The following is a 17,866-nucleotide window of genomic DNA, read 5'->3' as shown; positions in this document are numbered from 1 at the left end:
CTTTTAGCATATTATAAATCTTTGATGTGCTTCTTACAGTGTATACAAGAAAGGGAACACATGACTTAACAAGTTGGTTACAGTATTTCACAAATCACAAAGAAAATAAAAGGTTATCGCCTCACAGATTATCACCTCCCATACAGTGCTGTCAGAAAGTATTGATACCCTTTGACTTATTCCACATTTTGTTATTACACATGTTTTTTTTGTGGACATTTTTGCACATTTATTGGAAAATTAAATACAGAAATGTCTAATTTACATAAGTATTCTCACCCCTGAGTCAATAATTTGTAGAAGCACCTTTGGCAGCGATTACTGGTGTTAGTCTTTCTGGTTAAGTCTCTGAGCGCTTTCCACACCTGGATTGTGCAACCTTTGCCCTTTTATGGTTTTTCAAAATTCTTCAAGCGCTGTCATTGGTTGTTGATCATTGCTAGACAACAATTTTCAGGTCTTGCCATATATTTTCAAGTGAATTTAAGTCAAAACTGTAACAATGCATCTCAGGAACATTCACTGTATCCTTTTGTAAGCAACTCCAGTGTAGATTGGACCTTGTTTTAGGTTATTGACCTGCTGAAAGGTGAATTAATCTCCCATTGTCTGGTGGAAAGCAGACTGAACCAGGTTTTCCTCTAAGATCTTGCTTAGCTCCATTCAGTTCCTTTTTTATTCTTAAAAACTCCCCAGTCCATAACGATTAGAAGCATACCCATAACATGATGCAGCCACCACTATTCTTGAAAATATGGAGAGTGGTACTTAGTTAATGTTGTATTGACTTTGCCCCAAACATAACACATTGTATTCAGGATAAAAAGTTAATTGCTTTGCCATATTTTTTGCAGTATTACTTTGGTGCCTTGTTGCAAAATGGATGCATGTTTTGGAATATTTGTATTCTGTACAAGCTTCCTTCTTTTCACTCTGTCAATTAGGTTAGTATTGTGGAGTAACGAAAATGTTGTTGATCCATCCTCAGTTTTCTCCTATCACAGCCATTAAACTTCGTAACGGTTTTAAAGTCACCATTGACCTCCATGGTGAAATCCCAGAGCGGTTTCCTTCCTCCGGCAATTGAATTAGGAAGGACGGCTGTATCTTTGTGGTGACTGGGTGTATTGATACATCATCCAAAGTGTAATTAATAACTTCACCATGCTCAAAGGGATATTCAGTAACTAGGCAACAGATTTTCATGCGAATATTCTAAAATCCACATAAAGAAAATATGCACATTTTCCCTCCAGTGGTGTTTCCACCAAACTGACTTCAACACCCTGTGAAGTTCATCATAATTTATTTAATCTGTATTCTAATAAAATGCATGATTTTCCGAGTGTTAGTGGGAGGACCACACACCATAACATCGCTTCGATATGATGGTTATTATATCGGTATAAAGAGTTTCCACCGCCATTTCTAACATAATACATTTTACAGACCCAAAAAGATCCCACCATGTCGAATGAACAAATGATCTGTAAGCATTTATGAAATTGTACAGAAACGTCCTGTTTTCATCATAGCTGTTGCATGAAAACTGTGGATGGAAACGTGGTTACTGTCTGGTTTTTTTTTTTTTTTTTTTTTTTTTTTTACCCATCTACCAATAGGTGCCCTTTGCGAGGCATTGAAAAACCTCCCTGGTCTTTGTGGTTTTATCTGTGGTTGAAATGCACTGCTCGACTAAGCGACCTTTAGAGATAATTGTATGTGTGGGGTACAGAGATGAGGGAGTAATTCAAAAATGAGCATCACTCACCTTCCAAAGGTGGTGCTGCTGCCAATCTTGTAGACTGTGAGGGTTGAAGTTGACTAGGATGGTCCCCGCTGCTGGAGATCCTATCACTTCACACCATCAGAGATGTCAATGACACCCTGTCTGGTGTACAAAGCACCATGCCTACCCCCTCAGAGGCAGAGGGTTTTAAATTGTTCCTTGATGAGGAATGGTGGAGAGTGTGGTGCAGGAAACAAACAGGTATGCTATTCTCATATTGGAGAAAAACCCAAGGCTCTCTTCAAATGAATCAAAATTCAGAATGACTTTAGCCTACTAAATATGCATATGTGTTTGCAGGCTTTTTCCACATTTTGTTACGTTACAGCCTTATTCTAAAATTGATTAAATTAATTGTTTTCCTCATCAATCTACACACAATACCCTATAATAACAAAGCGAAAACAGGTTTTTAGAAATGTTTGCAAATGTACAAAAATAAAAAATGAAATACCTTATTTACAGGTCCCACAGTTGACAATGCATGTCAGAGCAAAAACCAAGCCATGTGGTCGAAGGAATTGTCCGTAGAGCTCTGAGACAGGATTGTGTCTAGGCACAGATCTGGGGAAGGGTACCAAAACATTTCTGCAGCGTTGAAGGTCCATAAGAACACAGTGGCCTCCATCATTCTTAAATGGAATAAGTTTGGAACCACCAAGACTCTTCCTAGAGCTTGCCGCCCTGCCAAACTGAGCAATTGGGGGAGAAGAGAAGGGCCTCGCTTGGAGTTTGCCTAAAGGACACTGACCATGAGAAACAAGATTCTCTGGTTGGATGAAACCAAGATTGAACTCTTTGGCCTGAATGCCAAGCGTCACATCTGGAGGAAACCAGGCACCGCTCATCACCTTGCCAATGCCATCCCTACGGTGAAGCATGGTGGTGGCAGCATCATGCTGTGGGGATGTTTTTCAGCAGCAGGGACTGGAAAACTAGTCAGGATCGAGGGAAAGATGAACGGAGCAAAGTACAGAGATCCTTGATGAAAACCTGCTCCAGAGCGCTTAGGACCTCAAACTGGGGCGAAGGTTCACCTTCCAACAGGACAGCAACCCTAAGCACACACAGCCAGGACAATGCAGGAGTGGCTTTGGGCCAAGTCTCTGAATGTCCTTGAGTGGCCCAGCCAGAGCCCGGACTTGAACCCGATCGAACATCTCTAGAGAGACCTGAAAATAGGTGTGCAGTGACGTTCCCCATCCAACCTGACAGAGCTTGAGAGGATCTGCAGAGAAGAATGGGAGAAACTCTCCAAATACAGGAGTGCCAAGCTTGTTGCGTCATACCCAAGAAGACTCCAGGCTGTAATCGCTGCCAAAGGTGCTTCAACAAAGTACTAAGTGAAGGGTCTGAATACTTATGTAAATGTGATATTTCAGTTTTTTTTATAAATTAGCATAACTTTCAAGAAAACTGTTTTTGCTTTGTCATTATGGGGTATTGTGTGTAGATTGATGGTGGAAAAAAAACCAATTTAATCGATTTTAGAATAAGGCTGTAACTTAACAATGTGGAAAAAGGCAAAGGGCCTGAATACTTTCCGACTGCACTGTATACCTTCCTCGTCATGGTGTTGCTGATGGGGCTAGTGAAGAAGGTCTCTGTGAGGGACTGCTGGACCACTGACCTCATGCTGTAGCCCCCTTTTTAAAATCATTTTCTCCCAGGACTGCTTCCTTGTCTTGCTGAGAGCGCTCCACTTTGTGAACAACGCCACTGCCAACCTCGCTGCTGCCCCCATCAACAAAAAAAATGTGGAATGTCCTGGGCAGCTTGACCAGGGCATTTTGAAGAGTGTTTGTGCCTCACAAGGACTTGTGCATTGATGAGTCTCTCATGGCTTGGAAAGGGAGGCTTGCATTCCGCCAATACATCCCATCAAAGCGGCACTGATTTGGAGTCAAGTTCTTTGTTTTATGTGACTGTCTGACAGGATACGTACAGGACCTGATCATCTACACCGGCTCCACCACAGATATGAGATGTTGAGTGTCTTGGCATATCAGGATCAGTAGTGATCACCATGTTGCAGCCTTACTTTTGGAAAGGGGCACATTGTATTTGTGGACAGTAGTCTTACTCTTTTCTAGTAAATTTTTGAGGGAGAACACAGAGGCCTGTGGCACAGTGAGATCCAACAGGAAGGGGATGCCAATATTCAGAAATAAAATGAGCGAGGTGGAGTTGTTAACCACTGGGGAGATGAAGGCAGTGAAATAGCACAACAAATACAGTGTACATGTTCTGTCCACTGTGCACACCTACAAAATGTCAAACACTGGAAAACTGGACTATGTCACCGGAGAGAGGAAAATGAAGCCAGACTGTGTCTTGGAGTACAATAAGAAGATGGGCGCAGTTGACAAAGTGGGCATACAGAACAGTTTTGTTGAGTGTGCCAGAAAGTCCCTCAAATGGTACTATAAGTAATTTTCCACCTAATAGACATCGCTCTCGTCAACGCCACATTGTCCACCGGCAGGTCACAGGACAGGTGAACAAAAATGATTAAGGATGCCAGCGTTTCCCTTCGCCATGGTCGGCATATAGTTGAAGTCGGAAGTTTACATACACCTTAGCCAAATACATTTAAACTCAGTTTTTCACAATTCCTGACATTTAATCCTAGTAAAAATTCCCTGTCTCAGGTCAGTTAGGATCACCACTTTATTTTAAGAATGTGAAATGTCAGAATAACAGTAGAGAGAATGATTTATTTAAGCTTGTATTTCTTTCATCACATTCCCAGTGGGTCAGAAGTTTACATACACTCAATTAGTATTTGGTAGCATTGCCTTTAAATTGTTTAACTTGGGTCAAATGTTTCGGGTAGCCTTCCACAAGCTTCCCACAATAAGTTGGGTGAATTTTGGCGCATTCCTCCTGACAGAGCTGGTGTAACTGAGTCAGGTTTGTAGGCCTCCTTGCTCGCGCATGCTTTTTCAGTTCTGCCCACACATTTTCTATAGGATTGAGGTCAGGGCTTTATGATGGCCACTCCAATACCTTGACTTTGTTGTCCTTAAGCCATTTTGCCACAACTTTGGAAGTATGCTTGGGGTCATTGTCCATTTGGAAGACCCATTTGCGACCAAGCTTTAACTTCCGGACTGAAGTCTTGAGATGTTGCTTCAATATGTCCACATATTTTTCCTTCCTCATGATGCCATCTATTTTGTGAAGTGCACCAGTCCCTCCTGCAGCAAAGCACCCCCACAGCATGATGCTGCCACCCCGTGCTTCACGGTTGGGATGGTGTTCTTCGGCTTGCAAGCAACCCCCTTTTTCCTCCAAACATAACGATGGTCATTATGGCCAAATAGTTTTATTTTTGTTTCATCAGACCAAAGGACATTTCTCCAAGAACTACGATCTTTGTCCCCATGTGCAGTTGCAAACCGTAGTCTGTCTTTTTTATGGCGGTTTTGGAGCAGTGGCTTCTTCCTTGCTGAGCGGCCTTTCAGGTTATGTCGATATAGGACTAGTTTTACTGTGGATATAGATACTTTTGTACCTGTTTCCTCCAGCATCTTCACAAGGTCCTTTGGTGTTGTTCTGGGATTGATTTGTACTTTTCGCACCAAGTACGTTCATCTCTAGGAGAATGGATGAACCAGACTTGTGGAGGTCTATAATTATTTTTTCTGAGTTTTTGTCTGATTTCCTTTGATTTTCCCATGATGTCAAGCAAATGGGCACTGGTAGGCCTTGAAATACATCCACAGGTACACCTCCAATTGACTCAAATGATGTCAATTAGCCATGACATCATTTTCTGGAATTTTCCAAGCTGTTTAAAGGCACAGTCAACTTAGTGTATGTAAACTTCTGAGCCACTGGAATTGTGATACAGTGAATTATAAGTGAAATAATCTGTCTGTAAACAATTGTTGGAAAAATTACTTGTGTCATGCACAAAGTAGATGTCCTAACCGACTTGCCAAAACTATAGTTTGTTAACAAGAAATTTGTGGAGTGGTTGAAAAACTAGTTTTAATGACTCCAACTTAAGTGTATGTAAACTTCCGACTTCAACTGTATGTAATATGCTCATACCCCACTCTCACTTTGTTTGTACGCCACTATTGTGTCAAAGACACCGGACATAGCACCTCAGGTTTCCCGCACTGTCTCACACGTGTAGCCCCTCAGACATGGTAATACCAAAGCCTCTTTCAGAGAATACATTTTATATAGATCGTCTTATGAAGCCTCATATGAAGCAGACAATGTGGGCTTGATGCAGTGAGGGGCGCAGAGAATATCTGGAAAATGCAACAATTACGTTCTAGAACAGCAGCATAGAATTCTATCCTTTTCCCCCCCAAAAAAACAGCTGACAGAATGACCACAATTCAGCAGCAGCAGCACATAGAAATAGAATGAATAGAACATGCTTGGCTCCTCTAACCTTGGCAATTTGACTGGTAAACAGTCACAATGACTGCCTGGTATTGTGATACAATATTTCCATGGTAATGTAGAATGTTCATTAAAATTATTTTAATTTGTGGGTCATGCAATGGAATGTATTTTTTGTAATGCCTGTTGTGTTGAATCAACAAATCACAGCTCATATTTTAGTACATATTTTACTTCCTGTTTTGCTCCTATGGGTACACTCGCAATGGCCACCAGTCCTCCCATTATGCCATCGTTGACTTGAATGTGGACACCCGTTCTATTCATTTTATTTCTATGGCAACACATGCGGTCAGGAGCGGAGGAGAAGAGTTAATATGTCAAAAAATTGTAAATCTCACCTACACATATCCTTATTCTCCACCGCCACCCGTAGGGTGTGGCTCTAATGTGCACCACAATGCATAATGAAGAACTCTTGGCCCCTTGCAATGATACAGACACTATTTTTATTGCCATTTTACTGAGGTGGCATGCAGCAGATTTTCCCCAAGGTGTTTTTTAAAAGCGCCATCTGCTCTCCAGATTCCCTCTTAGAATTGCCTTGTGGCTGCTGTGTTGTGTTCCTGTCATTTCCAATGGTCTGACTGTTGTGTTTGTGTTCCTGTTCCTTTAGGGCGGATGAGTGAAGTGTTTAAGGATGTGGATAAAGGCTATAATGGGATGGAGAGGGCGTCAGTCACCCAGCGGCTGCCTAAAAGTGACAGCTACCCTCCCAAGACCCCTGGACTTCCGATGGGGCCCACCAGTGACTACTGCCAGCACTCCTTGCAGCCAATGGCCCAGCACCATGAAATGGCAAACTCAGCGATAGAGTCTGCGCTGCCTGCGCCTCCACACTCGATGTCGTCGCCTCCTCCGGCTGTGTCTGCGCCTCACCCTGTGGTTTCCACCCATTCTAGGGTCTCTGCACCTCCTGCAGTGTCCACGCCTCCTATGGGTACATCAGGACCTCCTGTCGTTTCATCCTTCTCTGTTACTTCTACGCCTCCCCGAAACTCAGCGCCTCCCATGTCCTCTTCTCCATCTCCCCCTGTGCTTGGACCTCCTCCAGGGCTATCTTCGCCTCCTCTGATGGTCCAAGGCATAAGACCTTCTCCAGTGTCTTTGTCCACACCTCCATCAGTGGCATCTCCACCCTCGTCAGTGTCTGTACCTCTTCCCAAGCCACCTGCACCACCACTTCTACTGGACAAATCCTCTAGACCTCCAGCTGTGTCTGCTCCCCACCCAGTCAGTGCTCCTCCCCCAGTGTCTGTGGCACATCAGACTGCTCCCATGACATCTGCACCTCCTGCGATGGTCTCTACTCCTACCATGGTGTCTGCTCCCCCGCACTCCATGTCTGCGCCTATCTCTGCACTTCAGCAGATGGTTCAAGGATCCAGACCACCTCCTTTGACTTCCTCTCTCCCAGCTTTATCTGGAGCTCCTCGAGAAAAGTTTTGGACTCCATCAAGGTCTGCAGGTGCACCTCCCCCAACAGTTTCTGTCCCCCCCCCAGCGGTGTCTGCTCCCTCGGTGGCAGTCAGGCAAGCTTCCTTAGCAGTGCCCAGGCCTCCTTGGGCAGTCAGTGCACCTTCTATATCAGTGTCCTCACCTCCTCGATCTGTGTCAAGATCAGTGTCTGTGTCTGCAGTGTCCTCTTCTCCAAAGGAGGTATCTATGCCTCCTCTAACAGTCCAAGGACCTAAAGTTCAAGCCTCCAGAGTTCCTCCAATGTCTGAGCCTCCTGCCTTGGTGTCTGTGCCTCCTGCAGTGATGACTGCTCTTCAAATGGTCCCCTCTATGCCTCCTTCTGTCTCTGCGCCTTCCCTATCTGTTCCTGCTCCTCCACAAGCCCCTAAACGGATGGTTTCCCCTGAGCCAGAGGAGCGATACATGGGCAACAAGAAGGACCCCTTTGTAGAACCACCTGGAAAACCAGAGGAGAGTTCTTCACAGCCTAAAGTCGAGACAGTCAGAACATCATCAAAGATGGATGCCACCAAGTCTCTGACTCGTCAATCTGAAAAACACTCACACAAACCCCTCACAGATATTCCTGGGACACCTCCGCCTCCTAAGGACCAAGAGAACTCCTCTGGGGACAAAATGTGTGCAGAGAAAAAGGACACCGCTCCCCTGAGAGGCGCATACACTCCCCTGGAGAGGAGAGGTCTGGATGACACCAGTGAGACTGAGGAGTCTGCGGACGAGTTGTCGCAGGCGGTCTCCACGTGCCTCGACAACACCAGGATGGAGAACTCCAGCCTCACTGAAGAGGATGACGCCTGTAACGACTCGTCACTCAACGACACCTCTCAGTTTGGCGACACTTCTAGACTTCTAGGCGCTACCTCTCACATGGATGACATGTCTCGTTTGGATGACAGCTTCCGCGTAGATGATGAAACCTCTCGGTTTGATGATACCTCTCGCATGGATTATGACTGCTCTCGATTGGATGTCAGCTCTCAATTGGACGACAGCTCTCGCATAGATGGCGACAAATCTCGATTTGACGATACCTCTTGTTTGGATGACAGCTCTCGCATGGATGACACCTCTTGTGCGAATGAAATATCACATGTTGGTGACACTACAATAGATAGCAGCTTCTCTGTGTTGGACTCCAGGGACTTGACGCTGGATGATACCCAGACAGAGGACTCTTCCCAGGCAGAGGAGACCATTGACAGCTGCCTGAGCACCAGTGTGTCCATGCTGGAGTCCTCTCTGAACAACAGCTCTCAGATGGAGGACTCCCGCGTTGAATCGTCCCAGAATGACGTCTCCCGGTCAAGCTCAAATGGCCCTGCCAAACCACCCCCAGCCTACAAAGGTAAGATCCTTGCCAAAGATATATGACAACCTATGTTTATGTAATTAATTAGCTTAAAGGGATAGTTCACCCAAATTACAAAATGACACATTGGTTTCCTTACTCTTTAAGCAGTCTATTGACAAATTATGACCGCAATCCATGCTTTGGTTTCCCAAACATTTTAGCATTTGTGGCACAAATCAGATTCAAGTCATGGGACCGATTTATTATACTTTTTTGCTCATTTCCAAATTATCCAAAAGTATCTCCAATGTATTGTGAAGCTCAACCATGTCATTTCCTGCTGATTTGAACATGATACGACCGAGTTTAGCTTTTTTCTCGCATCTAAATCGCAGTGAAATATATTGTCAATAACAAAAAATGTTTTTTTACAGCTGTTTGAAGCTTGTGGACCAAAACCGAAAGTAAAAGGCTCAACTCGCGCTTGAGCTTTTTATGTTCGGTTTTAGTCCACCAGCTTCAAACAGGTGTAAAAAAACATATTTTTTGTTATTGACAATATATTTCACTGCGATTTAGATGGTACAATGATTCCCTACAATATTCAGTGCTTGTTTTCTCACAAACTGAAATTGAGCTAACCGTGTAGAATTCTTGCAACCAGGAAATGACAATTTCAACTAGATAACACAGCCACGAAGTCAGAACAGCTTTCCCATTTTGACAACAGATGCCGCTCCGGCGGGCGAAATCTAGGCGAATATCACAGCCAATCACAACACTGGTGTTTAAGTAATACTGTGAAACACTATCATTCCACTATTACTGCAGATACAGTATATTATGGACATTTTCTGAAATTACAATGTACAAATCCTGTGTAGCAACTTTAAGTAAGATCGTGTGTGGGTAGATGGTTGGCAATGTAGAACTTTGCAAGAAGAGTTGTGGGTTGGGTCTTGGAAATTAGAGTTGATTAATTATCAACTCTTATCACAGCCAACCATGGAAGCACTTATTTTGTCAACCAACAGTAACTGTCAGTTAATTTGAGGTTGTTAACCATTAACCCTTCATCTTATGACCTCTTGACAGGGTCTGAAGGTGAATGTGAGCCGGAGGGCCAGGATATACCAGACTCTGCTGGCTCCGCCAAGGCCAGTGCTGCTAGTATCATGGTTCCCCCTGTTATCATGGACAAAGACAAGCACACAGCGGCGCTCAGTGCCCTGGTGGGGAACCTGGTTGCAGCCCAACTCCTGCCCCGAGCCGCCCCAGCCTTGCCCACCACCAGCCAAAAGACATCAAGGAAACCCAGGAAGCCACGCACTCTAGCAGCCTCTACTCCCGGTAAACCAACTTCTCTTTGTCCCTTTTTTGTTTTTATGATATGTTTGAGCAAAGTTGTGTACAGTGGCCAAGCAATGATTTCTGACTTTCTATTGTCATTCTCTCCAGTTCCCCAGGTCCCCGGGCAAGCACAGCGGATGTCCACTGTTAAAACTCCAAAGTTGGATAAGATAAAGGTGGCGAGGAAGAAGAAGCTTGAGAAAGGAGAGGTAGTAGAGAAAAAGGAAAAGGGACCACCAAGAAAGAGAAAGAAGAAGACAGAACCAGTAGCAGTCACAGTAGAGGTTGAACGTTCTGCTGACGGCCTACTTCCTGGTCAAAGTGGATCAATCACAACCATCGGTGAACCATGTCTGACCAGTGGCGAGACCCTGCCGGCCGTCAAACCCAAGAAGGTTAGGGTCAAGAAAGTCAAGAATCTGGAACCGATGCCACCCAAAATAGCGAAAATGGATGTTGACACTAAACCCAATGATGATGGCAATAACGACAATGACGGAGATGACAGTTCCACTGCTGGTAATGAACAAACAAACAATTTTTATATATATATATATTATTTTATCGTTTCTCTATATGTATACTGAACAGAAATATAAAAGCAACATGTAAAGTGTTGGTCCCATGTTTCATGAGCTGAAATAAAAGATCCCAGAAATGTTCCATACGCACAAAAAGCTAATTTCTCTGAAATTTGGTGCACACATTTGTTTACATCCCTGTTAGTGAGCATTTCTCCTTTGCCAAGATAATTCCTCCACCTGACAAGTGTGGCATATCAAGAAGCTGATTAAACAGCATGATCATTACACAGGTGCACCTTGTCCTGGGGACAATAAAAGGCTACTCTAAAATGTGCAGTGTTTTCACACAACACAATGCCACAGATGTCTGAAGTTTTGAGGGAGCATGCAATTGGCATGCTGACTGCAAGAATGTCCACCAGAACTGTTGCCAGAGAATTGAATGTTCATTTCTCTACCATAAGCCGTCTCCAACGTCGTTTTAGAGAATTTGACAGTACGTCCAACTCACCTCACAACTGCAGAACAAGTCTAAACCAGTCTTTTTTTTTTTAAGGTGTCATTCCCAGTCATGGGAAATCCATAGATTAGGGCCTAATTAGTTTCAATTGACTGATTTCCTTATGAATTGTAACTCAGTAAAATATTTAAACAAAAATTCATTTTGTCTGTCATAGTTGACGTGTACCTATGATGAAAATTACAGGCCTCTCTCATCTTTTTAAGTGGGAGAACTTGCACAATTGGTGGCTGACTAAATACTTTTTTCCCCCACTGTAGTTATGACCCAATGATTATAAACCAGGGATCATCAACTAGATTCAGCCGCGGATATTTTTTATTGTTGTTGAGCGGATGGTCAGGTGGCCGGAACATAATTACAAATAATTTGTAGACTGCAAATTGAACGCAAGAAGGCCAAACAGATATCATATTTGAAAAACGTAATAATTTCAAACCTTGCTTAAATTCTTCTCTGCGTTGTTGTTTACGAAGCATGTGACCATTTTTTAAATATATTTTTTTGCGATCACGTATACAGTATCTCTCTCTCTTATGCATGGGAATACTTTGGAACAGATTTCCAAAATTAAAGTCACTTGTAGCTGATTTGCTGGTGTTTTTACAGTTGTAAAAAAATTTGTGTATACACTACCAGTCCAAAGTTTGGACACATCTACTCATTCAAGGGTTTTCTTTATTTTTACATTGTAGAATAATAGTGAAGACATCAAAACTATGACATAACACATATGGAATCATGTAGTAACCAAAACTGTTAAACAAATCAAAATATATTTGAGATTTGAGATTCTTCAAAGTTGATGACAGCTTTGCACACTCTTGGCATTCTCTCAACCAGCTTCATGAGGTAGTCACCTGGAATGCATTTCAATTAACAGGTGTGCCTTGTTCAAAGTTAATTTGTGGAATTTCTTTCCTTAATGCATTTGAGCCAATCAGTTGTGTGTGACAAGGTAGGGTTGGTATACAGAAGATAGCCCTATTTGGTAAAAGACCAAGCCCATATTATGGCAAGAACAGCTCAAATAAGCAAAAAGAAACAACAGTCCATCATTACTTTAAGATATGAAGGTCAGTCAATACGGAAAATGTCAAGAACTTTGAACGTTTCTTCAAGTGCAGTCACGAAAACCATCAAGCGCTATGATGAAACGGGCTCATGTGGACTGCCACAGGAATGGAAGACATAGATTTACCTCTGCTGCAGAGGATAAGTTCATTAGAGTTACCAGCCTCAGAAATTGCAGCCCAAATAACAGAGTTCAAGTAACAGACACATCTCAACATCAACTGTTCAGAGAGGACTGTGTGAATCAGGCTTTCAGGGTCGAATTGCTGCAAAGAAACCACTACTAAAGGACACCAATAAGAAGAAGAGACCTGCTTGGGCCAAGAAACGCGAGCAATGGACATTAGACTGGTGGAAATGTGACCTTTGGTCTGGAGTCCAAATTGGAGATTTTTGGTTCCAACCGCCATGTCTTTGTGAGACACTGCCTGTGCTGGTGACACTGTCTGTGACTTATTTAGAATTCAAGGCACACTTAACCAGCATGGCTACCACAGCATTCTGCAGCGATACGACATCCCATCTGGTTTGGGCTTAGTGGGACTATCATTTGTTTTTCAACAGGACAATGACCCAACACACCTCCAGGCTGTGTAAGGGCTATTTTACCAAGAAGGAGAGTGATGGAGTGCTTCATCAGATGACCTGGCCTCCACAATCCCCCAACCTCAACCCAATTGAGATGGTTTGGGATGAGTCGGACGGCATAGTGATGGAAAAGCAGCCAACAAGTGCTCAGCATATGTGGGAACTCCTTCAAGACTATTGGAAAAGCATTCCAGGTGAAGCTGGTTGAGAGAATGCCAAGTGTGTGCAAAGCTATCATCAAAACAAAAGGTGGCTCTTTGAAGAATCTCAAATATAAAATATATTTTGATTTGTTTAACACTTTTTGGGTTACTACATGATTCCATATGTTATTTAATAGTTTTGATGTCTTCACTATTATTCTACAATGAAAATAGAAAATAGTAAAAAGAAAGGAAAGCTGGTACTGTGTGTGTGTGTGTGTGTGTGTGTATGTATGTGTATATATATATATATATATGTATGTGTGTGTGTGTGTGTATATATATATATATATATATATATATATATATATATATATATATATATATATATATATATAATATTTTGCTCAGAAAACTTGGGGGACAAATAAACTCACCCGCGGGGCTGCCAGTTGGGGAACCCTGCTCTTAACCGATGGTGATGTTGATGGATGAGAGTAATTCTGTACAAATCTAATTCTGCGGTCTTTGTTCCTTGTACAGGTGACACCCCCAGGAGGAGGATAGCAACAGAGGAGCAGGTTCACTTCCCTCTGCTCCATGGGTAATGATACATACACTAGCGAAAAGCTCCCCTAATTAGTGTGTCTCTGTGCCAAATACTTCTAGTGTGTGGAAAGTGCAGAGAATGTGAAATGTCAGAATAATAGTAGAGAGAATTATTTATTTCAGCTTTTATTTCTTTCATCACATTCCCAGTGGGTCAGAAGTTTACATACACTCAATTAGTATTTGGTAGCATTACCTTTAAATTGTTTAACTTGGGTCAAAAGTTTCAGGTAGCCTTCCACAAGCTTCCCACAATAAGTTGGGTGAATTTTGGCCCATTTGCTCTGACAGAGCTGGTGTAACGGAGTCAGGTTTGTAGGCCTCCTTGCTCGCACATGCTTCTTCAGTTATGCCCACACATTTTCTATAGGATTGAGGTCAGGGCTTTGTGATGGCCACTCCAATACCTTGACTTTGTTGTCCTTAAGCCATTTTGCCACAACTTTGGAAGTATGCTTGGGGTCATTGTCCATTTGGAAGACCCATTTGCGACCAAGCTTTAACTTCCGGACTGAAGTCTTGAGATGTTGCTTCAATATATCCACATCATTTTCCTTCCTAATGATGCCATCTATTTTGTGACGTGCACCAGTCCCTCATGCAGCAAAGCACCCCCACAGCATGATGCTGCCACTCCCGTGCTTCACGGTTGGGATGGTGTTCTTCGGCTTGCAAGCTATCCCCTTTTTCCTCCAAACATAACGATGGTCATTATGGTCAAACAGTTATATTTTTGTTTCATCAGACCAGAGGACGTTTCTCCAAAAAGTATGATCTTTGTCCCCATGTGCAGTTGCAAACCGTAGTCTGTCTTTTTTATGGTGGTTTTGGAGCAGTGGCTTCTTCCTTGCTGAGCGGCCTTTCAGGTTATGTCGTTATAGGACTCGTTTTACTGTGGATATAGATACTTTTGTACTGGTTTCTTCCAGCATCTGCACAAGGTCCTTTGCTGTTGTTCTGGGATTGATTTGCACTTTTCGCACCGAAGTACGTTCATCTTTAGGAGACAACGCGTCTCCTTCCTGAGCGGTATGACGGCTGCTTGGTCCCATGGTGTTTATGCTTGCGTACTATTGTTTGTACAGATGAACGTGGTACCTTCAGGTGTTTGGAAATTGCTCCCAAGGATGAACCAGACTTGTGGAGGTCTACAATCTTTTTTCTGAGGGCTTGGCTGATTTCTTTTGATTTTCCCTTGATGTCAAGCAAAGAGGCACTGCATTTGAAGGTAGGCCTTGAAATACATCCACAGGTACACCTCCAATTGACTCAAATTATGTCAATTAGCCTATCAGAAGCTTCTAAAGCCATTACATCATTTTCTGGAATTTTCCAAGCTGTTTAAAGGCACAGTCAACTTAGTGTATGTAAACTTCTGACCCACTGGAATTGTGATACAGTGAATTATAAGTGAAATAATCTGTCTGTAAACAATTGTTGGAAAAATTACTTGTCATGCACAAAGTAGATGTCCTAACCGACTTGCCAAAAGTATAGTTTGTTAACAAGAAATGTGTGGAGTGGTTGAAAAACGAGTTTTAATGACTCCAACCTAAGTGTATGTAAACTACTGACTTGTGTGCTACTACAACTGTATGTGCTGCTTCTACTGTGTGTTGAATGTGGCTCTTAACTGACTTTTTATTGATCTGTGCTTTAGCTGGAGGAGGGAAATCCGAGTCAAGAAGACTGAGGACCGGCTGAAGGGGGAGACCTGGTACTACAGCCCCTGTGGGAGGAGGATGAAGCAGTTTCCAGAAGTCATCAAGGTAAATGGCCCTGAGTTACAGTAAAACATCACCAAGGGAGTCGCACTGTACATTTTTTGTGAGAGAAGGTCAGCAGCTATAAATAGCTCTTGATACAGTGAGATGTCTTTCCCGCTGGGCATTTACCACATCACACAGACACTTATTTTGGGTGAGATATTGAATGTGACCAGCGAAATTATAAGAGGACATGGTTTTAGCATACCAACAACTGTAGCTTCATTTGATCTTATTTATTTAACCCATCAGTTGTGTGGATCACTTGTGACTTGGTGACCTATGACCTGGCTTTCTCATGTTCCCCGGCTCTAATGCCAATGACCCATGATCCTGTTCTCCCTCAGTACCTGAACAGGCACAAGGACACCGCTGTGACAAGGGAACACTTCAGCTTCAGCCCCCGCATGCCTGTAGGAGACTTCTACGAGGAGAGGGACTCCGCTGAGGTGTGTGTGGATTTGTTGTCTGTGCTGACAGATCTGTCATCATAAATACCTATAGTAATAACTCAATGCAGACTGTCATAAACCCTATTCTGACCGGTTTTGTTTTACTGGTGGAGGTCGGGTAATTTAATTATGTGCACGAGCACAAAACCTATCTGTAACATTAGTCCCGTCTGAATCTGCCATGTCAGTCATTTTTACGTGGCAGGTGAGTAACAATTCCAGCCAGAATATCCTACTGTTTTTTTTGGGTCAACTCCAAAATTATTTGATAATACTAGTCCCGTGCGAATCGACATCCCTGTGTTTTCAGAGAAATTTCTGAGTTTGACAGATGTTGCTCACGGTTTGAGCAAGAAAACAAGAAAACAATATCCCCTTATTGTACCTTTTTAAATGTGCCTTTAGAGGCCATGCAATTCAGTACTCATCTCGAAAACAAAAGCAATTTAGGTCAAAAGAGTTTATACTAACAAAGGAAATAGAAAGTCTAACAGAACAGATAGATGGCAATAAAAACTGGAACATAGAGGCTCAGAATAAATTAGAGGAAAAACTAAAAGAAATGGAGAAACATATTCAAGAAAGATCAAGTGTAATATATTATACAAATAAAGCAAACTGGATGGAATATGGAGAAAAATGCACCAAATTCTTTTTTAATCTTCAACATAGGAATGCTACCAAAAATAATTTAATGAAACTGGTTACAATTGACGGAGTAACCCATGATTTACCAAATTATATTTTGAAGGAGGAAACAAAGTACTTTAAGCATATGTTTTCGTTTCAGTCGCCTCCATCTCCTCTAACTGAAGCTAATTGCAGAGATTTTTTTCTATTGATAATGTAAAATTAACAGCCAAACAGAAAGACTCATGTAAATAAATAAATAAATAAATAAATTGGTCATTTAGCAGACGCTCTTATCCAGAGCGACTTACAGGAGCAATTAGGGTTAAGTGCCTTGCTCAAGGGCACATCGACAGGTTTTTCACCTAGTCGGCTCGGGGATTAGAACCAGCGACCTTTCGGTTACTGGCACAACGCTCTTAACCACTAAGCTACCTGCCGCCCCATATGTGAAGGTGAAATTACAGAGGAGGAACTTCTGGATGCAATTAAAGACTTTAAGTCCGGGAAAACTCCAGGGTTGGATGGCATACCAGTCGAGGTATACCAAACCTTTTTTGATATACTAAGAGGACCGTTATTAGCATGTTTTAACCACTCCTATGTAAATTGTAGATTATCTGACATTCAAGAAGAAGGTCAGATCTCATTATTACTGAAACAGGATACAAGTGGAAAATATAAAGATCCAGTCCATTAAAAAAATTGGAGGCCCCTTACACTTCAGTGTTGTGATGCAAAAATTCTAGCAAAATGTATAGCGCATAGAATAAAAAAGGTATTGTCGGATATATTCATTCTAATCAGACTGGTTTTTTACATGGAAGATACATTGGAGATAATATAAGGCAAGTATTGGAAACAATAGAACATTATGGAAAATCGGAGAAACCAGGCCTGCTATTCATAGCAGACTTCGAAAAAGGCATTTGATAAAGTACGACGGGGGTTTATATACTGTATAAATGCCTGGAGCATTTCAATTTTGGAGAATCTCTTATAAAATGGGTCAAAATCATGTATAGTAACCCTAGGTGTAAAATAGTAAATAATGGCTATTTCTCAGAAAGTTTTAAACTGTCAAGAGGAGTGAAACAAGGTTGTCCACTATCGGCATATCTATTTATTGTGGCCATCGATGTTAGCTATTAAAATCAGATCCAACAATAATATCAGGGGATTAGAAATCCAGGGTTTAAAAACAAAGGTGTCATTGTACGCTGATG

At 42.4% G+C, this 17,866-nt stretch overlaps 1 protein-coding gene across 1 annotated transcript in view; it reads left to right on the top strand.

Annotated features, from left to right (window-relative positions):
* Window positions 1–17,866, top strand: part of LOC311148267 (uncharacterized protein) — a 45,690-nt gene that overhangs the window by 10,511 nt on the left and 17,313 nt on the right. Inside the window, exons 4-9 of the mRNA XM_084185169.1 lie at window positions 6,831–9,038; window positions 10,080–10,334; window positions 10,443–10,853; window positions 13,727–13,787; window positions 15,453–15,561; window positions 15,906–16,007. Coding sequence (XP_084041295.1) covers window positions 6,831–9,038; window positions 10,080–10,334; window positions 10,443–10,853; window positions 13,727–13,787; window positions 15,453–15,561; window positions 15,906–16,007 — 3,146 coding nt within the window. The remainder of the gene's footprint in view (window positions 1–6,830; window positions 9,039–10,079; window positions 10,335–10,442; window positions 10,854–13,726; window positions 13,788–15,452; window positions 15,562–15,905; window positions 16,008–17,866) is intronic.

Source organism: Coregonus lavaretus (assembly GCF_964263955.1).
Source record: "Coregonus lavaretus genome assembly, chromosome: 20".
Taxonomy (NCBI): Eukaryota; Metazoa; Chordata; class Actinopteri; order Salmoniformes; family Salmonidae; genus Coregonus; species Coregonus lavaretus.
The sequence above is the reverse complement of the archived record's forward strand: the minus strand, read 5'-3'. Positions and strand labels throughout refer to the sequence as shown.